A 25,832-nucleotide genomic window follows, 5' to 3' on the forward strand; every position below is an offset into this window, starting at 1 on the left:
TGCCGTCGTAAAACTTGTGTTTTTTTGTAGCGAATATCCCTTGACAAATATGTAGTTATCCGCCCCCCTTAAACATAAGAAACTATGGAGATCATTAGCATCATCGATCATGCATGGTTATTTGGTGATTTCTGTTAATATTTTTGAACCCACAGCTACATCATCTTTTGATACTACATGACCTAGGAATATAATTTGTTTTGAGGAAGCTAAATTTATTTGAATTTGCATACAACCTTTATTCTGGTATGCTTATCATTACCGTATTTAGGTGCCAGTTGTGTTCATTATTGCTTCTAGAATACATTCATACACTTATACAACTGCTTCATGAATATGTTATTCATCAACTTTATTAAAATTTGTGAGCACGTTTTTCAGTCCAAAAGACATTAATTACCATGAACTCATAATGGTCATATTGTGTCAAAATGTCGTTTTCCTTATATTCTCCTAAACTATATGAATATAATTTGACTTTGATGCAACACTGATCTTTGAAAATCAACAGTATGATTTTATGTAGCTTGTCCAATAGCACATCAATAGGTGGCAAGGTATATTTATTCTTATTTCTCATCTTGTTCAGACCACGACAATTGACGCAAAGTCATAGCCTTCCTTTTTGATGAACTAATGGATGCTCCCATTGTGAAAACTTGGTCGTGTGAACCCTTAGTCCGGTAGGTCCTTTATTTAATTCTAAAGTCAGCCATCTCAACTTTTTTAGATGATAAGAGGATTTTCACACTGATGCAGCTTTAGGTAGCACATATCAAATACTAACAGAATTTTCAATATTTGTGATTTGCTTCATATGTTACGGATATCTGATTTTTTTTTATATGCTTTGCTTTGGAAAAATAGATATCCGGAAATATATGAATATTTGTAGATATTTACGAATACTTGCGGCTCATCTGTTTTTCTCAGTACAAATAATCTATAAAATTTGACATATATTTGTTCTTCAAATTTTTTTTGATGTGACATATAAAATGAAATTAAAATAGTAGTGAAGGTACATGTTTTGTAAATTTTAAACTTAGTTAACAATAATAATAAGACAAAACTTAAGAAAAATCATAATTTTCATGTATTTTATTAATACTTTTATAAGTATAATATGAATAAAATTTATCAAATCATATGTTAGAATAATAATTATATAAAATCATACATTTAAAACTCTAAGCATAATCAAGATATACATGTATTTATATATCTGCCTCAGGAAAGAGGATATTCGCTTTGATTTGTGATTTTTTTTAGCGGATATTAATTTTTACTATTTTCTTTTCGAAAGTTTACGAATATCCGAACTTTTTTAGATCGAATCAAAACAAATCGAATCAAATTTAACGGATAAAATGTAATGTCCTAGTTTTAGGCTCCAATTGGATCTTGATATAAATTTCATGTGTGGGTGGTGGTTCTTGCAACAAATCGAAGATATCCATCTACCCAACTACTATAGGTACGGTTTTGTTACCAGCTTTTCACCCATCATAAGAAGCTTCATTTTCTATCTTAATAATTCTCTTGTAAAATTGAGATGATTATGATCTTGGTCTGCTTCTTTGCTCTTTTTTTTTGGAAGACTAGTCTCCCTTGTGGCTGGGTATGATAATTCCAACTTCAGAGCAATTCAAAACTTCTCGGTAGTGAACCAACCAATCAGTTTCCATTTTCCGAATGAGTGTTCCAGCTCCATTAATTTCATGCTAACAGCACACTTCGAACGTTCACATAAACTTAGATGGACATCTATAAGAAAAGCAACCAAGATGGGCCAACTAAGGCCCATTCATCCGAGTAACCCGGCTCAACTCGTGACGACTCCGAGTCATTGACTCAGAATCCTCTTCTAACGAAATTTCTCATATCGCATTTCATTTGATCTCAATGCGAACCGCGAATGGACGCGATCAAGCCACTTCCTCAGGTCTCGAGCTTCTCCGCTTCAGTCTTTAGCTTCCTCGATGACAGGTTCAGAGACGCCGCGGATCTCTCCCAATCACCCGCTCTGGTCTCCGAATTGGAAACCGAGATTTCCGAATTGGATCAGAGATTAGCCGGGCTGAACCGCCAGCTCGAGTCCGGTTTAGCTTCGTACGCTTCGTTCTCCGATCGCATCGGCGGTCTACTCATCGGAGTCAATGCCAAATTAGCTGATCTCTCTTCTTCTCGCTCCGCGTCAGGTTCGTATGATCTCATCAATTAGATCTCTGCCAAATTTTGAGTCTTTTGGCTGTCTTATTCATTCAGATGGCGGAAAGGAGGAGGAGACGAGGGAGCATGTAGCTGGGGAGGAGCTTCCATCACTGGCTAAAGAAGTAGCACAAGTTGAGTCTGTGCGGGCTTATGCTGGTAAAGTTTGTTTCTTTTTGGTGTTCCTTCTTTGTCACTTTGAGTCTTTCAAGATGTTTCTCTTATTTTTCAGAGACTGCATTAAAGCTAGATACTTTAGTTGGTGATATAGAGGATGCTGTCATGTCTTCTTTGAATAAAAACTTGCGAACATCTCGGTCAAGTGGTTTTGAAGTAAGTACACTGTCTTCAGCTAGAGTCTTCTGTATAAAGTTATAGTGTGTAATGTTGTAAATGCTACTGACATCAGGAAGTGCGTCTACACGCTATCAAAACACTTCAAAAGACAGAAGAGATACTGAGTTTAGTGGCAAAGAAGCATCCTCGCTGGGGACGTCTTGTTTCTGCAGTTGATCATAGAGTGGATAGAGCTTTAGCTATGCTGAGACCTCAAGTGATCGCTGATTATAGAGCGTTGCTTACTTCTCTTGGATGGCCACCTCAGCTTTCTAACTTAACTTCATCGAGCCTTGATTCGAAGTCTGATGATGTCCAAAATCCGCTTTTCAACATGGAAGGGAACCTCAAAACTCAGTATTGTGGAAACTTCCATGCTCTGTGTAGCCTGCAGGGTCTGCAGCTGCAAAGAAAGTCGCGGCAGCTTGGGAGCCATAAGGGTGAAAATGTTCTCTTCCACCAGCCACTCTGGGCTATTGAAGAGCTGGTTAACCCTCTGACTGTTGCATCTCAGCGACATTTTGCAAAGTGGAGCGAAAAGCCTGAATTCATTTTTGCACTTGTGTATAAAATCACAAGGGACTATGTGGACTCTATGGATGAGTTACTGCAACCGCTTGTTGATAAAGCAAAACTAGCTGGGTACAGTTGCAGAGAAGAGTGGGTTTCGGCTATGGTGAGCTCATTGTCTTTGTACTTGGTGAAAGAGATATTCCCTACTTATGTTGGTCAGCTAAACGAACCTGATCTTAGTTCTGAGGCTAAGGTTTCGTGGCTCCATCTCATTGACCTGATGATCTCTTTTGATAAGCGAGTCCAGTCTCTGGTATCTCAATCAGGAATACTTTCGCTTCAAGAAGATGGGAATCTTCTGAGAATCTCCTCTCTTTCAGTTTTCTGTGACAGACCTGATTGGCTCGATATATGGGCAGAGATAGAGCTAGAGGAGAAGCTCGTCAAGTTAAAGGCGGAGATGGATAACGACAGAAACTGGACGGTGAAGGTTCAAGACGAACTCATCTCCACTTCAAACGTTTACAGACCACCAATTGTTTCCAGCATCCTTCTGCAGCACTTGTCATCAATCATAGAACGATCCAAATCAGTGCCTGCCATTTACTTGAGAGCAAGGTTCCTGAGACTGGCAGCCTCGCCAACAATCCAGAAGTTCTTGGATTGCCTTCTTCTCAGGTGCCAAGAAGCGGAAGGACTAACGGCTTTAACCGAAAATAACGATCTAATCAAGGTCGCAAGCTCTATCAATGCTGGTCACTACATTGAATCAGTCTTGGAAGAATGGTGTGAGGATGTCTTTTTCCTCGAAATGGGAAATGGACAGGACAATCCACAGGAAGCTCCGGGACAGGAGAACTTTACAGAACCTTCTGAAGGTATTTTCGGAGAAGAGTTTGAGAAGCTGGAGAAGTTCAGACTAGAGTGGATAAACAAGTTGTCTGTGGTGGTCTTGAGAGGCCTTGATGCTCGGACTCGAGAGTACATTAAAAACAGAAAGCAATGGCAGGAGAAGAGAGACAAAGAGTGGACGGTGTCGAGGGCACTAGTCGGGGCTCTAGACTACTTACAAGGCAAAACGTCGATAATAGAAGAAAATCTAAACAAAGCAGACTTTACAGCTACGTGGAGGAGTCTAGCCTCAGAGATAGACAAGCTGTTCTTCAACAGCATCCTGATGGCGAATGTGAAGTTTTCTGATGATGGAGTCGAAAGGTTTAGAGAGGACATGGAGGTTCTATATGGGGTTTTCAGGGCGTGGTGTGTTAGACCGGAAGGGTTCTTCCCTAAACTAAGCGAGGGGCTAACACTTCTGAAGATGAAAGAGAAGCAAGTAAAGGAGGGTCTGACCAGAGGCGAGAAATGGTTACGTGAGAATGGGGTTCGATATTTGAGTGAAGCCGAAGCCAAGAAGATAGCAAAGAGTAGAGTGTTCTCTTAAGTTTGATGATGCTTTGCAAATCTTCATCTCATTGATATCCTAGGAGAGTCGGACTATAAAGGTACATTCATATGTGTTGGCTTAGATACGCACAGTTCGAATAGGCGTGTGTGATCATTTCATTTATTTGTGGATTATAAAACTCAAAGTCTGGATTTTGAAATGAAGTTTTAACTAACAAGTCCTGGTTTTGTTTTGTTGGTCTCGTTTTTGACCTTTACCTTAAGATAAAGAAGCTTTGACATTTTTACGATTCTCTCTCTGGATCAGAGCAATTGTCCTTAAAACAAGAAATAGCATGTTGAATAGTAATAAACATTGGACCTGTTAGTTTGTTATGCGTATTGTATCAAGAGTAATTGTCGTTTATACACACTAAACGCCAAGATAGCTAATCAGTAACTACGAAATCGTTATTTGCTTTTCTGATTTAAAAATATGAAATAGTTGTAGTTAACTGATCATTACTTGTTTAGCTTCTACGAAGTAAGCTACCGTTGACTAATTCATGTCTGATTAGATGCAACAAATTAGGCGTTGTTTCGAATAAGTAGTAATTTGGAAGAACTTATACCAATGATCAATACATAAGCTTGGATTTCATATAATTTATAAATGAGAAAAAAACTAAAATAGCACCAAACCAAGTTTTTGTTCCCAAAGTAGCACTCAAGGCTCAAAGTCACAAAAATAAGTTTCATTAAAGAGGTAAATATACATTTATATCCCTTGGGTTAATTAATCCAAACCTTAGGGTTTAGAGTTAAGGGTGGGGTTTTGGAATTGGGGTTTAAAATTTTATAAAAAATAAATACTAAAATAAAAAATAAAAATTTTAAAAACAGTTTCAAAAAGTATTTTTAAATTATAAAAAGAAAATTTGAAAAAAAAAATAAAAAAAAATTCAAAAAAAAAATTATAAAAATTTCGAATCTGAAAACATATAATCTGAAACTATAAAAAAATTTCTTTTTTTTTTTAATTTTTTAATTTTAATTTTATTTATTTTTATTTATTTTTGTTTATTTGTGTAATTTTAAACCAAGGGTATTAGAGATATTTTATCCTTTAATGAATGTCATTTTTGTGACTTTCTCCTTCTAGTGCTATTTTTGAGACATAAACTTCAAAAGGTGCTATTATTGACAATTGTCCTTTATAAATGCTAGATACAATAAGAAGACATTTGAAAGAAAATTGAAATCATCTCAAATCCTTGATTCAATAAGACACCTTTAATTCAGGACTCTCTCTTCTCTCTTCAAAATCTTTCAGAGAGAGAGAGAGAGAGAGCCTTAGATTAACTCGCTGGATTTGTTACCGGCGTTAAGACTCCTGGTGTTTGGGCTTCGACTCTGGCAAACGATGTCTCCTATGGCACCGTCTTGGCCGGCTTTCGCCTCTGAGAAGCGGTGGTTTTCACAACATCGTCTTGGCCGGCTTACCTCTAGCCTTTGCTTCTCCGATTCATCTTCTATGTTTATCGGCCAGCTTTTTTTTTGTTTTGGAATTTTGTTTAATAGTTTTAATTTTCTTTCAATCTACGTTTCTCTGTTTTTTAAAGTTTCAATCAGATCAAAAATTTTGATCGATTTGTTCTCATCCTTCCATATTTGATAGGATTTAATCATCTTCAAGCTTACTTAAATTTTCAAAGATGATTCGATTTGCATGTAAGGATTTGAGACTTTCGTTTAGTTTTCATAGTTTGATCTGATGGTTTCTGGGTTTAATGGTCTCTGAAGCGTCGATTTAGGGTTACTTCTGAACTGATCTTGAGTTATTGTCGTCGCTGGCAGTGCTTTTCTTTGCTTCATGTTTCTGATTTGCTTCCGGTGGAACGCCGACTAGACCGTCCGGCAATAACTTTTCTTTGGGTGAAGCTATGTGACGCCTCTGCTCCAAGACACGTGTCCTCCTTCAACACGTGTGAGCCTTCGTGGCTGGTCACTGTCTTCCGTTAGCCGTCTCTTGTTTCTGGGCTTTGGGTATCTTGTGTATTTTCTTATGTTTGCCCTTTTAGGCTTTTAGTTGTAAATGTTTGTCCATTAATAATACTAGATGACAAAAAAAAAATAAGACCCCTTTAGTTTTTACTACAAATGTTTTCTTAATGTACATTTTTTTTTTCTTCCACTTAACATGCTTCCCTATTGTTCTTGTATGAACATATAATTTTCCAACTCAGTAGTTAATTTTCAGAAATTTCAGAATGTTGGACGTGATTAACCATTGTGAAGCTGCAATCATGCCTTTTTTTTTTTGACAAGTAACTCATTAAAATTAAGAAGATGACGTACAAAGTATCCCATTAAATTTAAGAAGATACTAGATTTTGACCCGTGCAACCGCACGGATGTTTGTTTTCATTTTTCTATACATAAATTATTATTTTAGAACATAAGTGGTATATATTTTTAATGTAAATCATATACTTAAATATTTATATAACTATTTCAAATACAATAATTTTATAATTTACATGTTATAATTAATTAATTGTTTAAATCTTATGTATTTGTCACTTCTTTATATATATATATATATATCTTATTGTATTTGTATTTAGTTATTAAGCAAATTAATATATTCATGAGAAAATATATTTAAAAAATATTTTGTATTTAATTTATGCTAAATTCTGACCCGTTTTTGAAAACTGGATTTCTTTTAACCAATATTTTTATGCTTATTCATTTTAGATAATTTATTATTGTATATATAAAAGTGTAAGATATGTTAATTTTTAGACATGTATTATATAGTTTGTTAATTTTAAGCCGTTCTATCATCATATTATATTTTAAATAAATAGTTTATATTTTTGAAAATAAAATTTATAAATTTATCAATTGAATATAATTTTATCATATTTATTTTGGTATAATAATTATATTTTTACATGATCATGACTATAAAAGTAGATAAAATAGGATATAATTTATTTATTTTCATTTCTAAACGATAACTTAAAATACATTAAGTTACTTTTTAAATATTACACAGATTTATTATAATTTTTAAATATAATATATATTATATTTAAAATGAAATTATATTATGATTAAAGTAGTTACAAAGAATTTATATTATCAACTTAAAAGAAATACATGTTAATTTTTATACATGTATTATATAGTTTGATAATGTTAACCCATCTTACCAACATATTAAATTTTATTTTTGAACATACATATTTTATAATTACGAAAATAAAATATATAAATTTAATACAATTTTATTATATTTAGCTCAATAAAATAATTTTAATTTAATATGATTGATTATGATTATATAATAACTAAAATATTATAGATTTTTTTATTTTTCATTTTATATAACTGAATATATTAATGTATAATAATATTTTAAACTAATTTTGAAATTAGTGAAAATATTTAAATATAATTTCAAAAATGAAGATCTTGTAAAAATCTTTTTAAACAGATTTGTTAGAATTTTAAAATAAATATATTTATATTTAAAATGAAAAGATATCAAATGATACTATGATTAAAATATTTTAAAAATTATATTTATTATTAGTCTGAATTAAAATATAGTATGAATTTTTATGAATAGGTCCATTAGGTCCATTTTTAAAAAAAATCACATATGAATCAAGGTTGTGACTTATGTTTTAATATATAAGATATTATAGATTTTTTTATTTTTTATTTTATATAACTGAATATATTAATGTATAATAATATTTTAAACTAATTTCGAAATTATTGAAAATATTTAAATATAATTTCAAAAATGAAGATCTTGTAAAAATTTTTTTAAACAGATTTGTTAGAATTTTAAAATAAATATATTTATATTTAAAATGAAAAGATATCAAAAGATACTATGATTAAAATATTTTAAAAATTATATTTATTATTAGTCTGAATTAAAATATAGTATGAATTTCTATGAATAGGTCTATTAGGTCCATTTTTAAAAAAATCACACATGAATCAAGGTTGTGACTTCGGTTTTAATATATAAGATGCCGATCCAAACTTATATTTAATTTTAATATTAGCCCACACGAAAAAAAAATTTAAAATTTAAAAAGATTCTATATCTGACTCTCTCACACTCTCCAAATATATCTAATTTCAAATCAATTTCTCTATACCGGTGGACAACATTGATGTCGTTGCCGCTTTAGCTCCCGCCGATAAACCTGGAAGATCAGTTGGTTGGCAACGCAAGTAAGTAAATCTCGACATCGATCTGCTTGATTTTTTGTTCTTTTTTTTTTTTCCTTGGTAAAAATATGTGTTCGTTATATATATATATATATCGTTATCACAAGAGTGAGTGATTGGTGTTGATCTTTCCATACATTAAGATACATAAACTTAGATTACATATCGCATTAAAGTTACAGGACGATATTTAGATATTCATTTGTTTTCCTCGTATATCATGAATAACTTTGAGACCCGTGCCTTGCACGGGATGAATTTACTCGACAACATATATAAGATAATGCACAATAAATTATAGTAAGAAACTCTATTAGAAAGAATGTGTATTTTATATTTCTGTGTGCACTTTAAATTTATGTTTGATACTCCATCTGTTTCATAATATGTGTCATTTTAACATTTTTTCTTGTTACAAAAAATGTCACTTTACAATTATAATGTAAATTATACTTACTTTTAGCTGAAAAGTAATTGAAAACTGCATTGATTTTATAAATAATTTTATTTATCTCAAATACTATTGGTCAGAGAGGTATAATTAATAACAACTTACATATATTTCTGCCACTTTCTAATCTATATGAAAATATCAAAATGACACTTATTTAGAAATAGATGAAGTATGTACCAAACTATTTGAAAATTTTGATGGGCTCACCACATCTGATGGGTTGTTGGCGTTAATATAAAGATAAGTTTAATGTAATGTTTTGAAAAATGGACCGTACATTGACTCGACATTATGGACCGGTCTAACCGGTTCGACGGGATTTTAAGTTTTGATCTAATTTTAAATTAATCAATTATGTATATATGTATAACTATAGAAAATATATAACTCTATATCATTGTTAGAATCTAAAAATTATATGAAAATAAAATGAAAACTTCAAAAATAATATAAGAATATAATAAAAACTAATTTATTTAGATATATATTAAAAATGTTATGTATTTTTAAAGAAATCTTTTTAAAATTTGTAATTTTTTTTAATTTTTAACTTGAATTATAGAAAATCAGATTTTAATATTGAAGCAGATCACCAGTTTTGGCGAGTTCGGCTGCTTTTTAACTGGTTTGCCGATTTAACTGAAATCCGGTTTTGAGCACAATCCAAAATCGATTAGAAGAGCGAATCAAGGTCCGACCGGTCCAACCGGCTGGTCCAGTCCGATTTGCAAAACACTTGTTTAATGTCTCAAACATTATTATTAGTCTAATACATATAACTAATTAGTCGAAAACAAAACTAATTTAACATAAACTGATATTTTATTTATTTATCTTGCAACATTTTGTGATTTATTTGATCAGAGAGAACGCTAAGAGCCTCTTATAAAATGATGGACTTTTTTACAACTGAGAAAAATTTTCTTTATCAAAAGCATCGTTATTTGTAAGTTATTATCATATATTTAGAAATGAACGTAAATTTATTTATTATGTGATTCATAATAACACACTATATCTAGGTGATAACCCGCAAATTACCTATTTAACATTGAAACATAAATTTATTTTTAGTGGGAACATAAGTATGTATTTAACCTGTGAACATAAATATATATTTAGTGTTAACATTGGTATATATTAAAAAATGAACATTAACTTTCCAAATAATTTGAATTAAGTGACACACTAATAAGTATAGAAAGTCGTAATTTACTATTTAATATCATATATTCTAGTTCAAAAAGTACATTTGATTCTTTCCATAATTTATCAAAGTACATAAATTATGTATTTCCAAAACGTTAGTATTAGCTGTACATTCGTTCCTTTCCAAAAATAATCTAACTACATAAATAAAAAAAAATTAAACATGTTATTTTTGGTAAGTTCTTTTACATTTTGAACACCCATGAAATATACGCAAAATTTTTAGAATATTTTGTTCTACGGTTCTATTGAATATCTCAGAAAAATATACACTATAACATATTTCTTAACATTTCATATTTGTTATCGTCGTCAGCCAATAATTAAAAAAATTTCATGTATTCATACATATAATTCGCATGTAATGTGGAAAACCTATGATTATAATAACATGTGAAAGACCCCACCTCAAATAAGAAATATATTCATTCATACATATGTAATATTGCTGCCATAAAACCATACAATAATATAGAAGTCGTTTAAGTTATGCAATATGTTAGTCCAGTGGCATCTTTGGTAAATAGTCTAGTTATAAAAGGATTAAGACTAAAAGAGGCTGAGAAAGACTTTCATGATGACACCTATACAAAATGGCACAAATGTAAATATTTTACCTTTTAAAGGTTAATCTTTTATTTTGCTTCTCTTTTAATAATAAAGGGATGAATGTCTAGATGGATAAATCATAAAACTAATAGGATATGCATATTCATATAATAACTTGCCTCGAAAATCATGATTAGCCATTAATGACGATATCTAGATACGTATTTAATTGACTCGTTAATCCTGAATAATGAATACCTAGATAGATAAATCATAGTACTAACATTGCAGTTGTTAATGTAAATACTGCATGATTCACGGACTCGATGCATGCCTTGTTTTTTAGATGTGTAACTGATCGCATAACATCAACAATTTCATCATCATCAAATTTCAGTCCTTGTCCTAAAATCTTGGAGTTTTAGTTAGCACATGTTATTTTGTTTTGTGTTGGTGTATAGGTGTGGTTATCTTGTTATCATAGTTGACGTGAATGGGAAGGATTTCCTTCTAAATCAAAAGATGTTGGTGCTGACATGGTTTCAATGACCTGAGCATTGCGCGGTGGACGTTGTGGTTAAGGGTTGGCAGCTTCCTAGCTGTTTCTTTCATGAACAGTAGATCAATTAACTTCTTCATTTTGAGGCTGGTGTTATTGATGTTCCATCTCAAACCCCAAAAATTTAAAGATTTAACAGAGTATGTTGTTCTTTCTCTCTTCTGTCTTGCAAGCTCTCTTTCCAATGCCTTGATATCTTCAACTCTTGGTGGCAGGTTTGTAGGCTCTCACTTCTTAAGTTCTTTTTTAAAACGCTTGTAATTCAATCAAAGTACTCTTACAACTCTGAACCAAACCAGCCAGCAACATAAACTCAAAGAAAAAGACATCAAATCGGATAGCAACATAAACCCATAAAAACACCAGTTGGCATCTATAGATTAACCCATACGAATGTGGGAAAGAAGTAACTTCAAAGACCCAAGAAGAATCATGTGATTGTGAGAGAGCCATACACACAAAGCAAGAACAACTGCTTTTTGACCCCTCTTCACAGTGATGAAAGAGCACCTCTCCATTACCAAGAACTCATGGCTTCACAATCCGGCAAGCTAAGACATATTGATCTTCATAAAACTTTTGAATGCGGCGAAGTTGGACAACAAAGGACACAACCAGTAATCGCCTAGATAGAAACCACCAAGAGACAAGGTATTGATTCGACATCACATTTACAGCGGATTAATGGATTGTTATGGAGGCATTCTCCCCTTGGACATGTGATCAAACCCATTGGTAACGACACGCAACGTACATCAATTATTCTCTTGTGCCTCTATTCCTCTCAGGCCTTTCTTCTTGTTCTCATATCGGTATACAATGATGGGCCGATGTTAAGCCTTTTACGTAACACAGTTCTAGAGTTTTGGTTTTGAATCGTAACGAAACCAAGTCTCAGATGTTCTCAAACTAAAACCAAGTCTCAATAGTTCTAACAGAAGCTCATTCATCTTCAAGTTTCTGCATGTTCCCTTTAAACAAAGGAAAACTTTGAAGAGAAGGCCCATGGCCAGCCATTGTTCCACACTCCAGAAGAAAAGAAAAAAAAAAAACTGATTCGGAAATGTTTCTACTTAGGATTATTAGTAATCTTCTTGTTCTCCGTTTTCTTCAACTTCAGCTTTCACACCCAAGGACTGGTTTAAGTACTCTTGAGCGTCTTCTAGTGCAGATTCGTTTGCATCTGTTGCATACAATATCTTCTTCACTGCTACCACTATCTGCGTCGTGGTTCCATGGAAGCATACATCAGATTCTAAAACAAATACTTTTACAACAGCAAGGGAAAGAAAACAATGGTCTAGTGCACTGTGTTTTGGAAAACTATTCTTGGAGCTGAGAAGTAAAGTTGGTGGCTAAAGAAAACCAATCAAGACAGACTGAGCTAAGGCCTAAGGGTATTGAAGAAAGAAAGAAGATCCACAGGCTCTAGAGAAATGCTTACCGGAAGATCCTCGAGTTCAGGAGTTTGGCAAAGTAACTCAACATCCCTGAGCTTGGAGAAGTAAAAGTCTCTTTCTTTTCCCAAGTGATCGTAAGAGAGCTTGAGATCAGTAAGCTATAAAGCAGAAAGAGAAAAATGAAGTTTCAGTTACTCATGAACATACAATAGAAAATGGTTACATACAACATCTGTAACAGCGCTTCTTTATCATAGAGCGATAGGATCTGTGGCAGTATACCTCCTTCGACAAAGCCTGCACTTGAGCTGTATTTGCTGGCTTGGGCCCTGAGAGTGATGACTCCAACGATGTTTAGAAAGATACATAAAAGTATTGTTATTGTTAGGATAAAGAATCTGCATTTTTGTCTGTCATGCAGACCTGAGGCTTTGGTTAGACCAACCGAACTGGAATTTGGTGGAGTATTGTTTGTTTGCAGTGACTTTGGCATCTTATTAGAGCCCTTTACACTCCTCTCTCTGCCACCTTTTGATCTTCGTTCCACCGGATTATAGTTCCTACAAGAACCCATGAGCTTGATTGTTTAGAAGAGACAATATTGGAATGGTAACAATTCAAAAATTCTGACAGATAGCACATACTCGTTCATAATGCCACCGTTAGTGGAATCGCAGAAACGTTTCAACCATTGCAGAAACTCCAAGTTATCGAGTGGTCTGCCTTTGACAAGCCTGTTAATCTCCAATGGCTGAAGTAATTTTCACAAGTCTGTTAGTAACCAAGAATGCAGGAAAGCTGAGTGAAAAGGAGACATGATTGATGGTTTACCTTTGTGATTTGGAGCTTGTTGAACACATCTTGCAGGACCTTGTAGTTTTGAATCATATCGTATTCGTTCTTGGCATCAAAATTAACCTTGCAGAGAGAGAGAGAGAGAGATATTATATTAGAAGCTGCCAAGAAGAAAAATAAAGCATATGAAAGTAGAATCACCTTGTGCATTGGCACAACTCCTGGAAAGGTCATATCAAGCATCTGACATTGCACAGCACCAGAAGCAGCCTAACAAAAAAAAAATCAGACAATAATTACTTATAGGAACGAAGACAAGAGAAGAGTTGGATACAAAACAAGTAACGCTCTTTCTAACACCAACAGTGAATCAACGGGCATTGCAACCTTTGAAATGAACACTCAAAACAATCATCAATACATTAATAACTTATAATAATAATAATCCCCAATCTCATCGCAATACTGAAACTTTTGTAAGTCAGTTTGAATAAATCAATAAAGCAAGGAAGAAGAAGAAGAAGAAGAGAAAGGTGACATGCAAACAAGATTAACCTCTTCGACGCGAGAGAGATTGAGGTGAAGGCGATCGTTGATCCAAGTCAGAATCTCGTTTCTCCCGACGAAGTATGCACTGTCCATGATTCCGATGCTCGCCGCCATTTCAACTTTGCTTTGCCTCTAAACCTCCCAAGAGAAACTGAAGCACAGAAAAGAAAGAGAGAGAGAGAGAGAGAGAGAGAGAGAGAGAGAGGTAACGCTGGCAGCGGCAACTTGTTAAGGTTTTGCAAATCTATTTTTTTTTATTAAATTATTCGTTTTTCATTGGCCTAGGAACCAGTTTCTCTTGCGATTGGGATGTGTGAACCTGTTTTTATTTGATTTAAATATACACTTTTAGTTTCTGTATAGTTTTATTTTCCAAATAATATTTTTCTATAAATCAGTATTTCTTTCTTTCTATACAGATTTGCACTAATTTGTTTCTTTGAGAAGCTCTGGTGGCCTCACACAGGGTTGCTCTCTCTCTCTCCCCCATTTTTTTCGTGTTGGCTGTAATTGTATTGATTAATATTCTGAACAAAGCTTTTTGAGAGAAATTCTGTAGGATAATTTTTTTTAGTTTTCGTCACAAAAATAGTATTCAACGAAGAAAATGACCAAAACAAATTTTATTAAAGAGTGAAAATATATTTTTACCATAAAGTTAACTAATCTAGACTTATGGTTTATAGTTAATGGGTGAGGTTTTGGAGATAGAATTTCAAAATTTGAAAAAATAAAAAATAAATAATAAAAATTTTAAAATAAAAAGAGGCTATTTTGGTCATTTTTTTCAACAAGTAGATGGTATGGTTGAGGTTCTAAACAAGTTTGAATCTGAGCCTTGGTTGGCAATGAACATGAGCAACCCTGCCCTTATATAGCTAGGGTAACTAATCATAATTTGCAAGAGAAAACTTTTTATTTGGAATCCTACTGGATCAGTTGCCTATATGCTATATTGGTTTCTCTTGACTACTAAAAAAATTACTCGACATGATTATAAAATTCTTACTGACAAAACTCGAAACCGGTTTATTGCTTGTTATAGTAAATCACTTCGTCTGCGGGGGAGACTCCATCTCATCCTTTATATGATAGCAAGTACTATTAATTTTTGGTGCTTTGCATTTCGATTGCCTAAGCGCTGCATTGATTACATTGAAAGTATGTGTTCGGCCTTTTTCTGGTCAGGGTCACCTAGTCTCACGACTTAAGCAAATGTTGCTTGGAATGATAATTGTATGCCTAAGCAGGAAGGAGGTATGGGGCTTCAAAAACTCCACGACACATAAAATGTACTCCCTCAAATTGATTTGGATGATTCTCTCTCACTCATACTCTATCTAGGGCTCTTGGGTTTCTCGGTATTTGATTAGGGGATCCTCATTCTGGGATATATCTGAAACGACTACAAATAGATTTTGGATGCGGAAAAATCTTTTCAAGTTAAGAGAAGTTGTTGCTTATCATAGATGATTACAAGTACTTTTTATGGACAAGACATAAGGTGTGGGTCTCATGCTATGATTCACTCTATCGGGAAGCTGGAACCAGATTTTTTGGTATTTGTAGGAACACTAACGTTTAGGAAGCTTGCTAATGGCTGGAAATTTCGTAGATGCAAGAGTCATCTTCTTCGAGATATGATTGATCGCATTAGAAAGTTATATCCTCCCAATGCTGCTTTGGGAAACTCTATTCCTCTATGGAAGCAGAACAAGTACAATTTTATAAGAAGGAAATTGTAACAGTGTTGTTACTAGTGTATAATGTCACTAGTCACAAATGTTGTGACATTTTTGTTATGCTAAAACATTTGTGACACCGTATTGTAACCACTAAAACTGGTAACAAAACGTTACAATGACTATATTGTTACTATTTTTTTTTTGTGACAAAATATTTTGTAACACTCTTATTTTCTTGTAACGAGATTCAATCTACCCGGTTAAAGGTGCACTGATGATGCATCATTGTATGGTTTAAGCAATACGCTCCTCATTAAGCTTTAATTATTTGGATGTCTTGACGTGATAGATTAGACACATGGTACCAATTGAGGCAATGAAGTCAGACTCAGATTGCACAATATGCGGAGAACCAAAGGAAACAAGAGATCACCTCTTCTTTGCATGTCTTTTTCCCTACACGGTTTGGACTACGTTGATGGCTGGTATTCTTGGTCACTGCATCAATCCTAATTGGAACTTGACCCTTACACATTTAAAGCACAATAGTCTCTAAAGTCGACTCGCAACAAGCTTAAATGGCGTTCCCGTCAACTCTTTATTGGATTTGGCGTGAGCATAATTCAAGTCGGCATCAAAACCCACCGAATTCAGCGCAGTCGTAACAGTACTGTCTACAAAGATATCTTCAATCAGTTACTTGCTTTGAAAATGTCAGTGGAAGAGACAACACAAGTCTGAACAGATGGATCTCTCTTTTGGCCAGCCATTAAGACTTTACTTCCTCTGTTTTTTGTTTCCAACTTCTTTTAGGTGATGATTATTGTCGAGTACTCTAAAGCTTATCCTAGCACTCACATATTTGCTTTCCCTGTTAGAAAATTTAACATTTCAAAAATAAAAAACAAATCAGCTTATCTGGAAACCAAGCATGACCTATATATAAAATCACATTTGCAAAATAAGAAGAAAAAAACAATAGTGCTATTTATTTTTCTTATTATTTTGCCTATTATTCTAAAGGGATAACTTTAATATGTAGTCGATTCTTTGAGATCAGGAATATACACAAATTCAGAAATTACAACTTTCTCAATTAGTTAATCTACACAAACGGAGCTGATATTCTTACAAATTTCATACATTTATTTTTTCTGTTCCGAATACTTGAAAGCTTTGCTTTAAGCTGTATTCTTACAAATTTCATACATTTATTTTTTGTTGTTGCTTTTTGTTTGGGGGATTGGATCGGCTCATCTCATATTTCATTGACATTTTTCTTTTTCGAACCAAAAATTATATTAAAACTCCATTTCTCCAAGTCATCTTAGAAATTACAAAACTATACATTATAAACTAAAGTCCTAATCAATTAGGACCCCAACAGCTCAAATACATAACCGTTCTAAGCGATTCTTCACACTTCTTTGCCTTTTCACTCTCACCAGACGAGTTAGCGGCGGCAACAGAAGACGAGAACCTTTTCCCCTGAGAAACAGTTCTGACATTGTTCCGAAGATGCTGATTCACCGACCGGAACATGTAGTTCCACCGACAAAGACCTAACTGGTCTTTCAACGTCTCTACTACTCCGATGCTAACTGCCACCGTCCAGGCTTTGCTTGTAGAACTCATCTTTTCTTCACTTTCACTTTACGATCTTTTTTTGGATCTCGAATATAGTGTTTTGTGATTTCGTTGAATTCAGAGAAGTGAAATTGAATGATATATATAAAATGAAGAAGCCAACAATAATCGCCGTTAAGTTGGAGTGAAACCAGAATATGTGGCTGCTGGTTTTTTGCGTTACCACCGTCTGGATCTGAATATGACGATTTTATCCTTATAAACAACAATAGATAAGGGGTAATTTGATCTTTTGTTTAGATCCTGGTTTGAAGAGTGTGCAGCTAAGCGCACCTGGTTTCAGGATTGTTTGGATTTCGTGTTCCCAACTTGCATGTTTTAAAGGAAAATATTTATAATATTATTTGAAAAATTAGTATTTTTAATTACCGCATTCACCTTAACTGTTACAGTAGTTTATTACATTATTATCTTTAATGAGTTAAGTTAATTATTATAATTGCTTATTAGTTTTTTTGTTATTAATATATTTGAAACTCCCATCAATTCATATTTACATATTATTATAATCTGAATCACTTTAATAAAACATATATTTCCTTTAAAACAATGTTTACATATTTCTTCGTATATTTAAACAATCTCCTTATTTAAGGTATTTTCTTAATAAAAAAATAAGAAAATATGTTAGCAAGATTTATAAGAATTATCTTTTTCCTTATTTATAATTTTTTGCTATTTTCTGGAATTCAGTTCCTACGTTAGAAAGGAAAATTAAGTTACTTAATAGTTATTTAACTATACAATTTCACATGTGATTTAGTTAGAAAGGAAAAATGAAATTAAGTTATCTTATTTATTTAATAGAGATTACTAGGTGATAACTATACAATACTCTATGTTAGTTTGGAATATCATACCTCAAATCTAAACTATCAAAATTTTGACATAAATCTAAATTATTATATTTTCATCTATTGTTAGAATCTTTTTTTTGTTATCAGCATAAGCAAATTTGATTAAGATTCTGCTAACCAAACATGACACTCTAAATCTATGAAAACAAATTAGGACGTTTTAACTTGAGCACCATGTGCAAGACTATCCGTCATTATATTTTGAGTCTCAGGAATATGCATGATCGAGAATGTTAAAAACACTTCTTGATCCGTTGTATTTCCTCTATTTGATCATGCAAGATCAAAGTGAATAGCATGTGAGTTTTGTAAATATTTGAGGATTGATCAAAGTGAATAGCATGAGGTTTTGTAAATATTTGAGGATTATATTTTTTTTCTCAATTATTATATTTTATTAGTTTATGAACTGTTAAATGATTAGTGGGTTTTCACAAATTTTTTTAAAATCAAATAATTAACCAAAGTAATCAAAATATGATACTACAATAATAATTAACAACATTAGCAAAAATAAATTAATTTTACAAAATTTAAACCACTATACAATTTCAGAAATAAATATCGTGACGAAGGTAAATGCTTTGTAAATTCAAACAAAGCAACTAAACAATCCCATAAATTATAAATCAAATTAAAATAACAAACAAAATATACAAAAAAAAAATAAAAGCTAAAACTAATAAAATATCACCAAACTAATTATACTTTAGTTTTTCATAAATATTCATGCCCGCGCTTGCGCGGATCAACCACCTAGTCAATTAATAAATGCTAATCAAGTGATAAGTTTAAGATTATTTTTTATTAAATTTTAATTATATGTGTGAAGGCGTTGAACTCACGGGGACCGAATGAGGTTGTTAGCTCTCACCCGACAACATGAGGAACACATGGACAAAATGAGGTGGTATGGTCTCATGTTGGCATTGTCGGGAGTTATCCTTGTTTTTTGTTGTTTGCTATTGTTTTAGTGGACGTTCTAGATAGTTACTTTTGCTATGTTGTTTGATGATTGTTGGTGATTGATTGCAGAGCTCATAGAACTTTATATACTGGGTATTTGTTGAAATACTCACCTCTTCTTTCTTTTCAGGTGAGTTTGAATAAGTGCAAGAGTAGTCGTCTCGATGTGGTGTTTTTAAGATTTAGTAACTTTGGGGGTTATCCTTGTTTTTTCTTGTTTGCTATTGTGTTAGTGGACGTTCTAGATAGATACTTTTGTTATGTTGTTTGATGATTCTTGGTGATTGATTGGAGAGCTCATAGAGCTTTCTCCACCGAGTATTTGTTGAAATACTCACCTTTTCTTTCTTTTCAGGTGTGTTTGAGTAAGTGCAAGAGTAGCCGTCTCGATGTGGTGTTAAATTTTGGATTATTAGTTTTTTTATGCTATTTCGATTTAAGATTTAGTAACTTTGTTTTAAGCGTATCCGGTACATTTTTGTAAGACTTTTTGATTCGATCATTGAGAATAAGATTTGTATTGGTTTTTTAAACGTTTCTTGTGGGTTAAGGCAATGTAAATACAAGCCGTCTATGTTAAGTAAAGAGCGAACATGACAATGTTATTTATATCGTAATATTAAAATTAAATTATAATATGTGTTTATTACAAATTTAACTATTTAACATATACGAATTTAACTGTACTATTAAATAACAGTATAATATTTTAATTATGAAAGAAAATAAAAATACAAAATAGATAAACTAATTAATGACATTAGTTTAACTATTCTATTAAATAAGAATAAAATATATTAATTAAATATATGGTGTCCTTTTATCTCAATTGTAATTCATTTAATAACATCATTTTTCAATTTCGTATTTTGGAATTTTACTGGAATTGACTTAAAATTTGGTGTTAATTTTAGGTAAGAGCATTTCCAATATATCACTTTTTTATTTTAAAATAGAATAACTTTATAATATAGCTGAGTTTTTTTTCCAACTATTTCCTATTCCGAAGTAAAAATAAAATAGTGAACAAAAATAAAATTATTATTTAATAAAGTAATTCCATCTTTTACTTTATAAGGAGTGTAAAATTGAGTAAAGTTTGAATCCCCTATTTTTAACTCCAAATTTTGGAAGTAAAGAGTGAAGTGGAGTTGAAAATGTTGCAAGTGAACCACGAGCTGTGCCTCTTAAGTTTCTCCATCACAAAAAGCCGTAACCAACCCATAACCACTTTAGATATTTCTTTCATATAGTGCGCAACTGCATCACAGATCCTATTCCTCTTGTTACCGCATCGTTCATAGAACAATACCAAAAGTAAAAGATACATACATACATACTCGCGCGTGAGAGCAGAAGATTTGAAACTTCAAAGTGAGAGAGAGAGAGAGAGAGAGAGAAAACGTGTGAATGAACAAATGGTACAAAGTCTACATCCCATTCCCATCTTAGATTCAACTTAAGTTTCGTTGACTTTTTATCTCCAAATCTGAGAGAGATTCATCTTCTTCCAGTTTCCGATCAAATTGCAATGGAGTCGATCAACACCTTGAAAGGCTACGACAAAGTATCCGACCAAGAAAACCAGATTCCATCTCCACTTCCCAAACCATCATCCCGCAAAACCCTCATCGCCACCGTCTCCACCGTATCCATCCTCTTGATCCTCGCCGTCGTCGCCTTAACCGCCGGAGCCTTCACTCGTCCTTCCCACAACCCTCCCAACTCTCTCAAATCAGTATGCGCCGTGACTCGTTACCCACAGACCTGCTTCCATGCTTTATCTTCTTCCCTCAACGAATCGGACCCTGCATCAATCCTCGAGCTATCTCTTCGGATCACTTCTGAAAAGGTATCGACCTTATCCATGTCTTTCCGTTCAATAGACGATATGCCCGAGGAACCGGCCGTTAAGGACTGCGCGAAGCTGTACGCGGACGCGGCGAGTCAACTAAACGAGACGCTATTGGAGATCGAGACGAAGAAGAAGAAGGGAGGGAATTGGATGACGGAGAAGGTCGTCGGAGATGTTAAGACTTGGATCAGCGCCGCCATGACTGACGGAGAGACTTGCTCCGATGGGCTTGAGGAAATGGGAACTGTTGTGGGAAACGAGATCAAGAATGAGATGGTGACGGCGAATCAGATGATGAGTGTTTGTTTGGCCATTGTCAGCCAAATCAAGAAGCTTCTCTTGATTTTACACTAAACCAAACACCTAAGCTTCCAACGTTTTTTTTTCTTTCTTTCAATATCGAATTCTCAAGTGTGTGTGTGTGTGGCTTGTTATCTTCTGTAATTAATTACTACATTGGTTTGTTGTTTGTATATCTAATTCGATAAGAGCTATATCTTAAGTTGTCTATATTACATGATTCAACCCTTTTAGATTCTACTCTCAACCTACTTTAAGGTTTACATCAAAACGAGTTTCAGTGTTTCCTTCCGTAGACTTCTGATACTCAAAACTCATCTTCCGGTGTTAGACTCTATCCTTTGAGACACTAGTTATTTTACAATATTGCAAATCTTAAAAGAATATCTAAAAACAGGAATACAATAAAAAGAAGATGGTGTTCGATAACAGATTGTTGTAGAGTATATATACATGTTGGTTATAGAAGAGCATTGATAGAGAGAAAGAAGGCTACTTCTAAGGTTTATCAAGAGTGTTTTTGAATGGTACATGATCCAAACTTTTGAAAAGGCTTTTCTGTATTACTGATCCTGGGTGCTCAAGAAACCACCAAGGAAACCAGCTCCATTGCACTCCCCACACAAAATCAAATTCTTACCACTGCCCACCACAAGAGGGATATTCATTCATGAGTTTTGTTTGTTGTGGAAGTAGGAAGAAAGAATAAGAAGAGAAGAGAAAGATGTTGCTAACCTACAAAGCCAACAGGAGTCACCAACTTTAAACTGCCCATTAAAATGGTCAATCAAATTCACACCTCCTCCTTTGCATTGAGAACATGCCACCGCACCTTATTTCACACAAAACCTTTTTGTCAAATTTTTTAAGGGACCAATTCAGTTGTAGAAACTCGAAAAGAGAATAATGGTAAGCTCTTACCCTTGCCTTCACAGTTTGGACAAAGTATGCTGTTCGATTTAGTGGTCTGATTACCGTCTGTGGCCTGTTGTTGGTTCCAAAAGATGAGCTTTTTTTTTTCAGTTGCAAAATGGAGTAACCAGATTTGGAAGGGAAGAACAGAACCGAACCTGAATCTGGAAGCTTTTGGATTTACAAGTATGAAACACTGGTATCTTCTGACCCAACGACGATAGGCTCTGATCACTTATTGGGAAGAAGAAGTCAGTAAGTATAGGGCTTTTGTTGGGAGATTGGAGGTAACAGGTAGGAGGAGGAGAAGGGAAGAAGCATCCTAGTGAATTAGCCATTTCTGTTTTTCTGACCCACTCGGTAGCAGATAAGATGCTCTCCCTGCCTCTCTTATTTCTGTTCGTGTGTTTTCCCTTTTACCAAAATACCATCAACTTTAGTGCTAATTATTTCCTTACTGTCTTTCGGTTATGATCGTTGTTTTAGTATCTTAGGACAAGAAACGACAAAGGTTTAGAGATAATTTCCTTATTTTTTTCTTTTCCCAAACGACCCAAAAGAGCCATAGCTTTTCTGATCTTATGAATAAACACCACAAGAAAAAAGAAAAGCAAAAGCGAAACCTAATACTGTATGACACTAGAAGATGCTAAATACAAAGATCAAGGGTCCTTCAGAAGATGTGCTCTCTCTCTATCTAGTTATTAAGTAGCGTTTGCTACTCCTTGCGGAATAGCCGTCCAAGACTCATTCGTTAGCTTTAAGACGTGAAGACCAAGAGTGAGCTGCGCTAGCATACCTTGAACAAGGCTAACTCACATTTGAACTACTGTACATTACTAGTGCCATGTGTCTGCACACGCCCTCCCAAGTCTGAGGTATCTTGTGTCTGGCCATCGGGTTGCGTCGGAAGGACAAGAACCGCGGTACCAGAAGTAGTCGCAGCAGATTGTTGAAAGCCGGCCCCTTGGAAAATGGGAAGTCCTAGACACTGAGATGCTAGTTCAGGATGTTGTTGGTAGTGATGATGGTATTCTGTTGCAGGAGAGGTGTTCAACTCAGGTTTAGACTGATTCACTCTTGCTTCTATCTCGGATTTGTAGTCTGAAAATCTCGGGTGAAACATTGATGTTTCTTCTTTGAGCTCTTCTTCTATGTGGTCACCTACACAGTTTCCATCACAAAACAACTATCAAACCATTGTAGACTAAAGAATGTTGACGCATGATCTGTCAACTACGTCTTAGCTTTAGAAACAGTCTTACATAGTTAGATACAGAGAGAAAAGAAGTGCTCCTTTCTAAGGGACTCAATCTGTTCAAAGACGTCCTTTAAGAACAGAGTAGCTTCGCCCATTATAGAAGCTTTCCCACTGTTACGCTGATTCAGTTTCGAGAAATTAAAGAAAATACTTTCCCGGTTAGAATCACAATCAGTAACAGCATCCAGTTTTAGTAACACTAGTTATTTGCATGATTACACCACCCAACTCAGCAAATGTTTATTCAAATTTGTAGGAAATAATCTCATATGGGATATAACCTCAAAAAATTTCTCCTACAACCCACTCCATTCTACATGACCCCAAAAGATGATAAATTACCATAAGACCATTAATGAAAGTTTCACCTACACCATTGGAATGAGAGACACACGATTTGCTCCCTGTCTTCTCTCCTTCTCGCGTGGGATCCATCCCTCTCTTCCTATTCTCTTCAATTCACGAGACAACCAAACTTCCCTCACTTCAGTTATTCTCTTTAATTCTTCACCAACCAAGCTTTCCTTTATCAGTTTTCTTTGTCTTTGAGAGATTGGACGAGGAGCAGTAGAACCATATACAACAACTCGTGTATCTTCCTCCATAGATGAACTTGGATAATGCTCTCTCTCCCTTTTTCTCTCTCTCATAAATTAGATTCGCTTGAAGCATGTTAGAACCAAATACATGGTAATAAGAGTGATTTGAAGTTAAATAGGATATAAATATAATTAGAGTCATGAAATTGGGGAAGGAAAATTGTTTATAAAAGATGATATAACTGGTACAATCGTAACAGAAATCAAGTAAACAACATGTTTAACTGGTACAACTAGTGATTACCGCTGTACTAATTGTATAACTAGTATAAATCTTTAGAAAAGTTGAAGTAGTAAGTCTGGTACAACAAGTGTTAATCTGATTGTTCATACGAAACATATGAATAGTCAAAACTTGTACAACTATTAGTAACTAATACAAAATCTCTACTAGTACAACTAGTATTACTGTGATTGTTTATATGAAATGTACAATTAGTTACATTTGTACAACTATTAGTAACATTTACAATATGTATACTGGTACAACAAGTGTTACTGTGATGGTTTATACGAAACGTACAACACGTACTTACAACTAGTGCATCTATTAGTAACGTATACAATATGTCTACCGGTAGAACTAGCATGACAAGTTAAAATAGTACAACTTCTATTACTAGTATAACTGTTATATCAAGTGTAACATGAAAACAACTATAACTGGTACAACTAGTACAAATTTCATTACTACTACATGTATAACTGGTACAGCTACTAAATGGTGATTTTGTTTATTATGGTTTTCAGGTATATGGATAACAACCGAGGTGTGAAGATATATTTGGATCAAGGGGTAGTTTCAAGTGTGAGAGATGAAGTACGATGAAATCTGGAAGACCGACATATTTCTACTTTAGTGTTGAAGAAGAGAAGTTATGAGGAGGTGACTTATTCTTACTTGGTTGATAGAATAAGCAGGAAAATAAAGATCGATGTAGCAGCGACCAAGATTCAACTGAGTTACTTTTTGTTGGTAATGGATCATATATAAGAGGCCATGTTATATCTTGAATGATGAATATGTTTTAGGATATTTATTGGAAGTCGATAAAAATCATGGACGTAGTGTCTAACACATGAAGCTCAGAGAATCTGTCTCAGAAAACCAAAGTAATGAGATGTCTTCTAGGAATGAGGAAATTCTGATTGATGCCATAGCTAATGATGATATGGTTGTTCTTAAGGAGTTGACGATTATTCCTCATATTCAAGAGGATGAGAATGAGAACAGCGATGAAGTGGGTGATGAAAGGGATAATATGGAAGAGTTGGCGGTTGTTACACCAGTTGTGCACTAAGAATTTGAAACTAAGCATGAAGTGAGGGATTTAGTGGACAAAGCTGTGCATACAAATTTTTTTGAGGTTGATAGAGGGCAGTTGACGCCTCGAATTTATTTATTAATACGTCGTGGGTTTGGTTGTAAATGGTATTTACGAGCTGCAAAGCTGAAGAAATCATATTTTTTTTTCTATAAGGATGTACTGTAATACTTGTGCTCGGATAAGTGAAAGCGCGACCAGGAAGGG

General features: G+C 33.8%; 6 protein-coding genes and 1 long non-coding RNA gene across 7 annotated transcripts; 3 read left to right on the forward strand and 4 right to left on the reverse strand.

The window, feature by feature from the left end:
- The first annotated feature begins 1,852 nt into the window (after positions 1–1,852).
- Positions 1,853–4,682, forward strand: LOC106347633 (RINT1-like protein MAG2). The gene is made up of 4 exons (XM_048782658.1): positions 1,853–2,201; positions 2,269–2,370; positions 2,444–2,544; positions 2,621–4,682. Exons 1-4 carry the CDS (start codon positions 1,919–1,921, stop codon positions 4,499–4,501), a joined length of 2,367 nt encoding a protein of 788 aa, XP_048638615.1. The 5' UTR covers positions 1,853–1,918; the 3' UTR covers positions 4,502–4,682.
- An 857-nt stretch (positions 4,683–5,539) lies between these two features.
- On the forward strand, positions 5,540–6,637 carry LOC125610314. The gene is made up of 2 exons (XR_007340396.1): positions 5,540–6,174; positions 6,301–6,637. It is a non-coding gene; the product is annotated as an uncharacterized LOC125610314 (long non-coding RNA).
- Positions 6,638–12,353: 5,716 nt separating this feature from the next.
- On the reverse strand, positions 12,354–14,516 carry LOC106347632 (microtubule-associated protein RP/EB family member 1A). Its single transcript, XM_013787214.3, has 8 exons — positions 14,225–14,516; positions 13,871–13,939; positions 13,706–13,792; positions 13,519–13,625; positions 13,298–13,434; positions 13,157–13,203; positions 12,919–13,032; positions 12,354–12,694 (listed from the first exon to the last, which is right to left on the reverse strand). Exons 1-8 carry the CDS (start codon positions 14,330–14,332, stop codon positions 12,557–12,559), a joined length of 807 nt encoding a protein of 268 aa, XP_013642668.1. The 5' UTR covers positions 14,333–14,516; the 3' UTR covers positions 12,354–12,556.
- A 2,661-nt stretch (positions 14,517–17,177) lies between these two features.
- BNAA06G17220D lies at positions 17,178–17,621 on the reverse strand. Its single transcript, XM_013791474.3, has one exon. It carries the CDS (start codon positions 17,536–17,538, stop codon positions 17,272–17,274), a length of 267 nt encoding a protein of 88 aa, XP_013646928.1. The 5' UTR covers positions 17,539–17,621; the 3' UTR covers positions 17,178–17,271.
- A 2,981-nt stretch (positions 17,622–20,602) lies between these two features.
- Positions 20,603–21,738, forward strand: LOC106347631 (pectinesterase 1-like). Its single transcript, XM_013787213.3, has one exon. It carries the CDS (start codon positions 20,905–20,907, stop codon positions 21,580–21,582), a length of 678 nt encoding a protein of 225 aa, XP_013642667.1. The 5' UTR covers positions 20,603–20,904; the 3' UTR covers positions 21,583–21,738.
- Positions 21,739–21,910: 172 nt separating this feature from the next.
- Positions 21,911–22,892, reverse strand: LOC106350229 (protein BUNDLE SHEATH DEFECTIVE 2, chloroplastic-like). The gene is made up of 4 exons (XM_022687396.2): positions 22,599–22,892; positions 22,450–22,513; positions 22,264–22,360; positions 21,911–22,170 (listed from the first exon to the last, which is right to left on the reverse strand). The coding sequence occupies exons 1-4, from the start codon at positions 22,776–22,778 to the stop codon at positions 22,092–22,094; spliced, it is 420 nt and encodes a 139-aa protein (XP_022543117.2). The 5' UTR covers positions 22,779–22,892; the 3' UTR covers positions 21,911–22,091.
- Positions 22,893–23,266: 374 nt separating this feature from the next.
- On the reverse strand, positions 23,267–23,796 carry LOC111198993 (transcription factor bHLH47-like). The gene is made up of 2 exons (XM_022688389.1): positions 23,718–23,796; positions 23,267–23,604 (listed from the first exon to the last, which is right to left on the reverse strand). Exons 1-2 carry the CDS (start codon positions 23,794–23,796, stop codon positions 23,267–23,269), a joined length of 417 nt encoding a protein of 138 aa, XP_022544110.1.
- Between the last annotated feature and the right edge of the window lie 2,036 nt (positions 23,797–25,832).

The sequence above is a fragment of the Brassica napus genome, chromosome A6 (assembly GCF_020379485.1).
Source record: "Brassica napus cultivar Da-Ae chromosome A6, Da-Ae, whole genome shotgun sequence".
In the NCBI taxonomy this organism is placed as follows: domain Eukaryota; kingdom Viridiplantae; phylum Streptophyta; class Magnoliopsida; order Brassicales; family Brassicaceae; genus Brassica; species Brassica napus.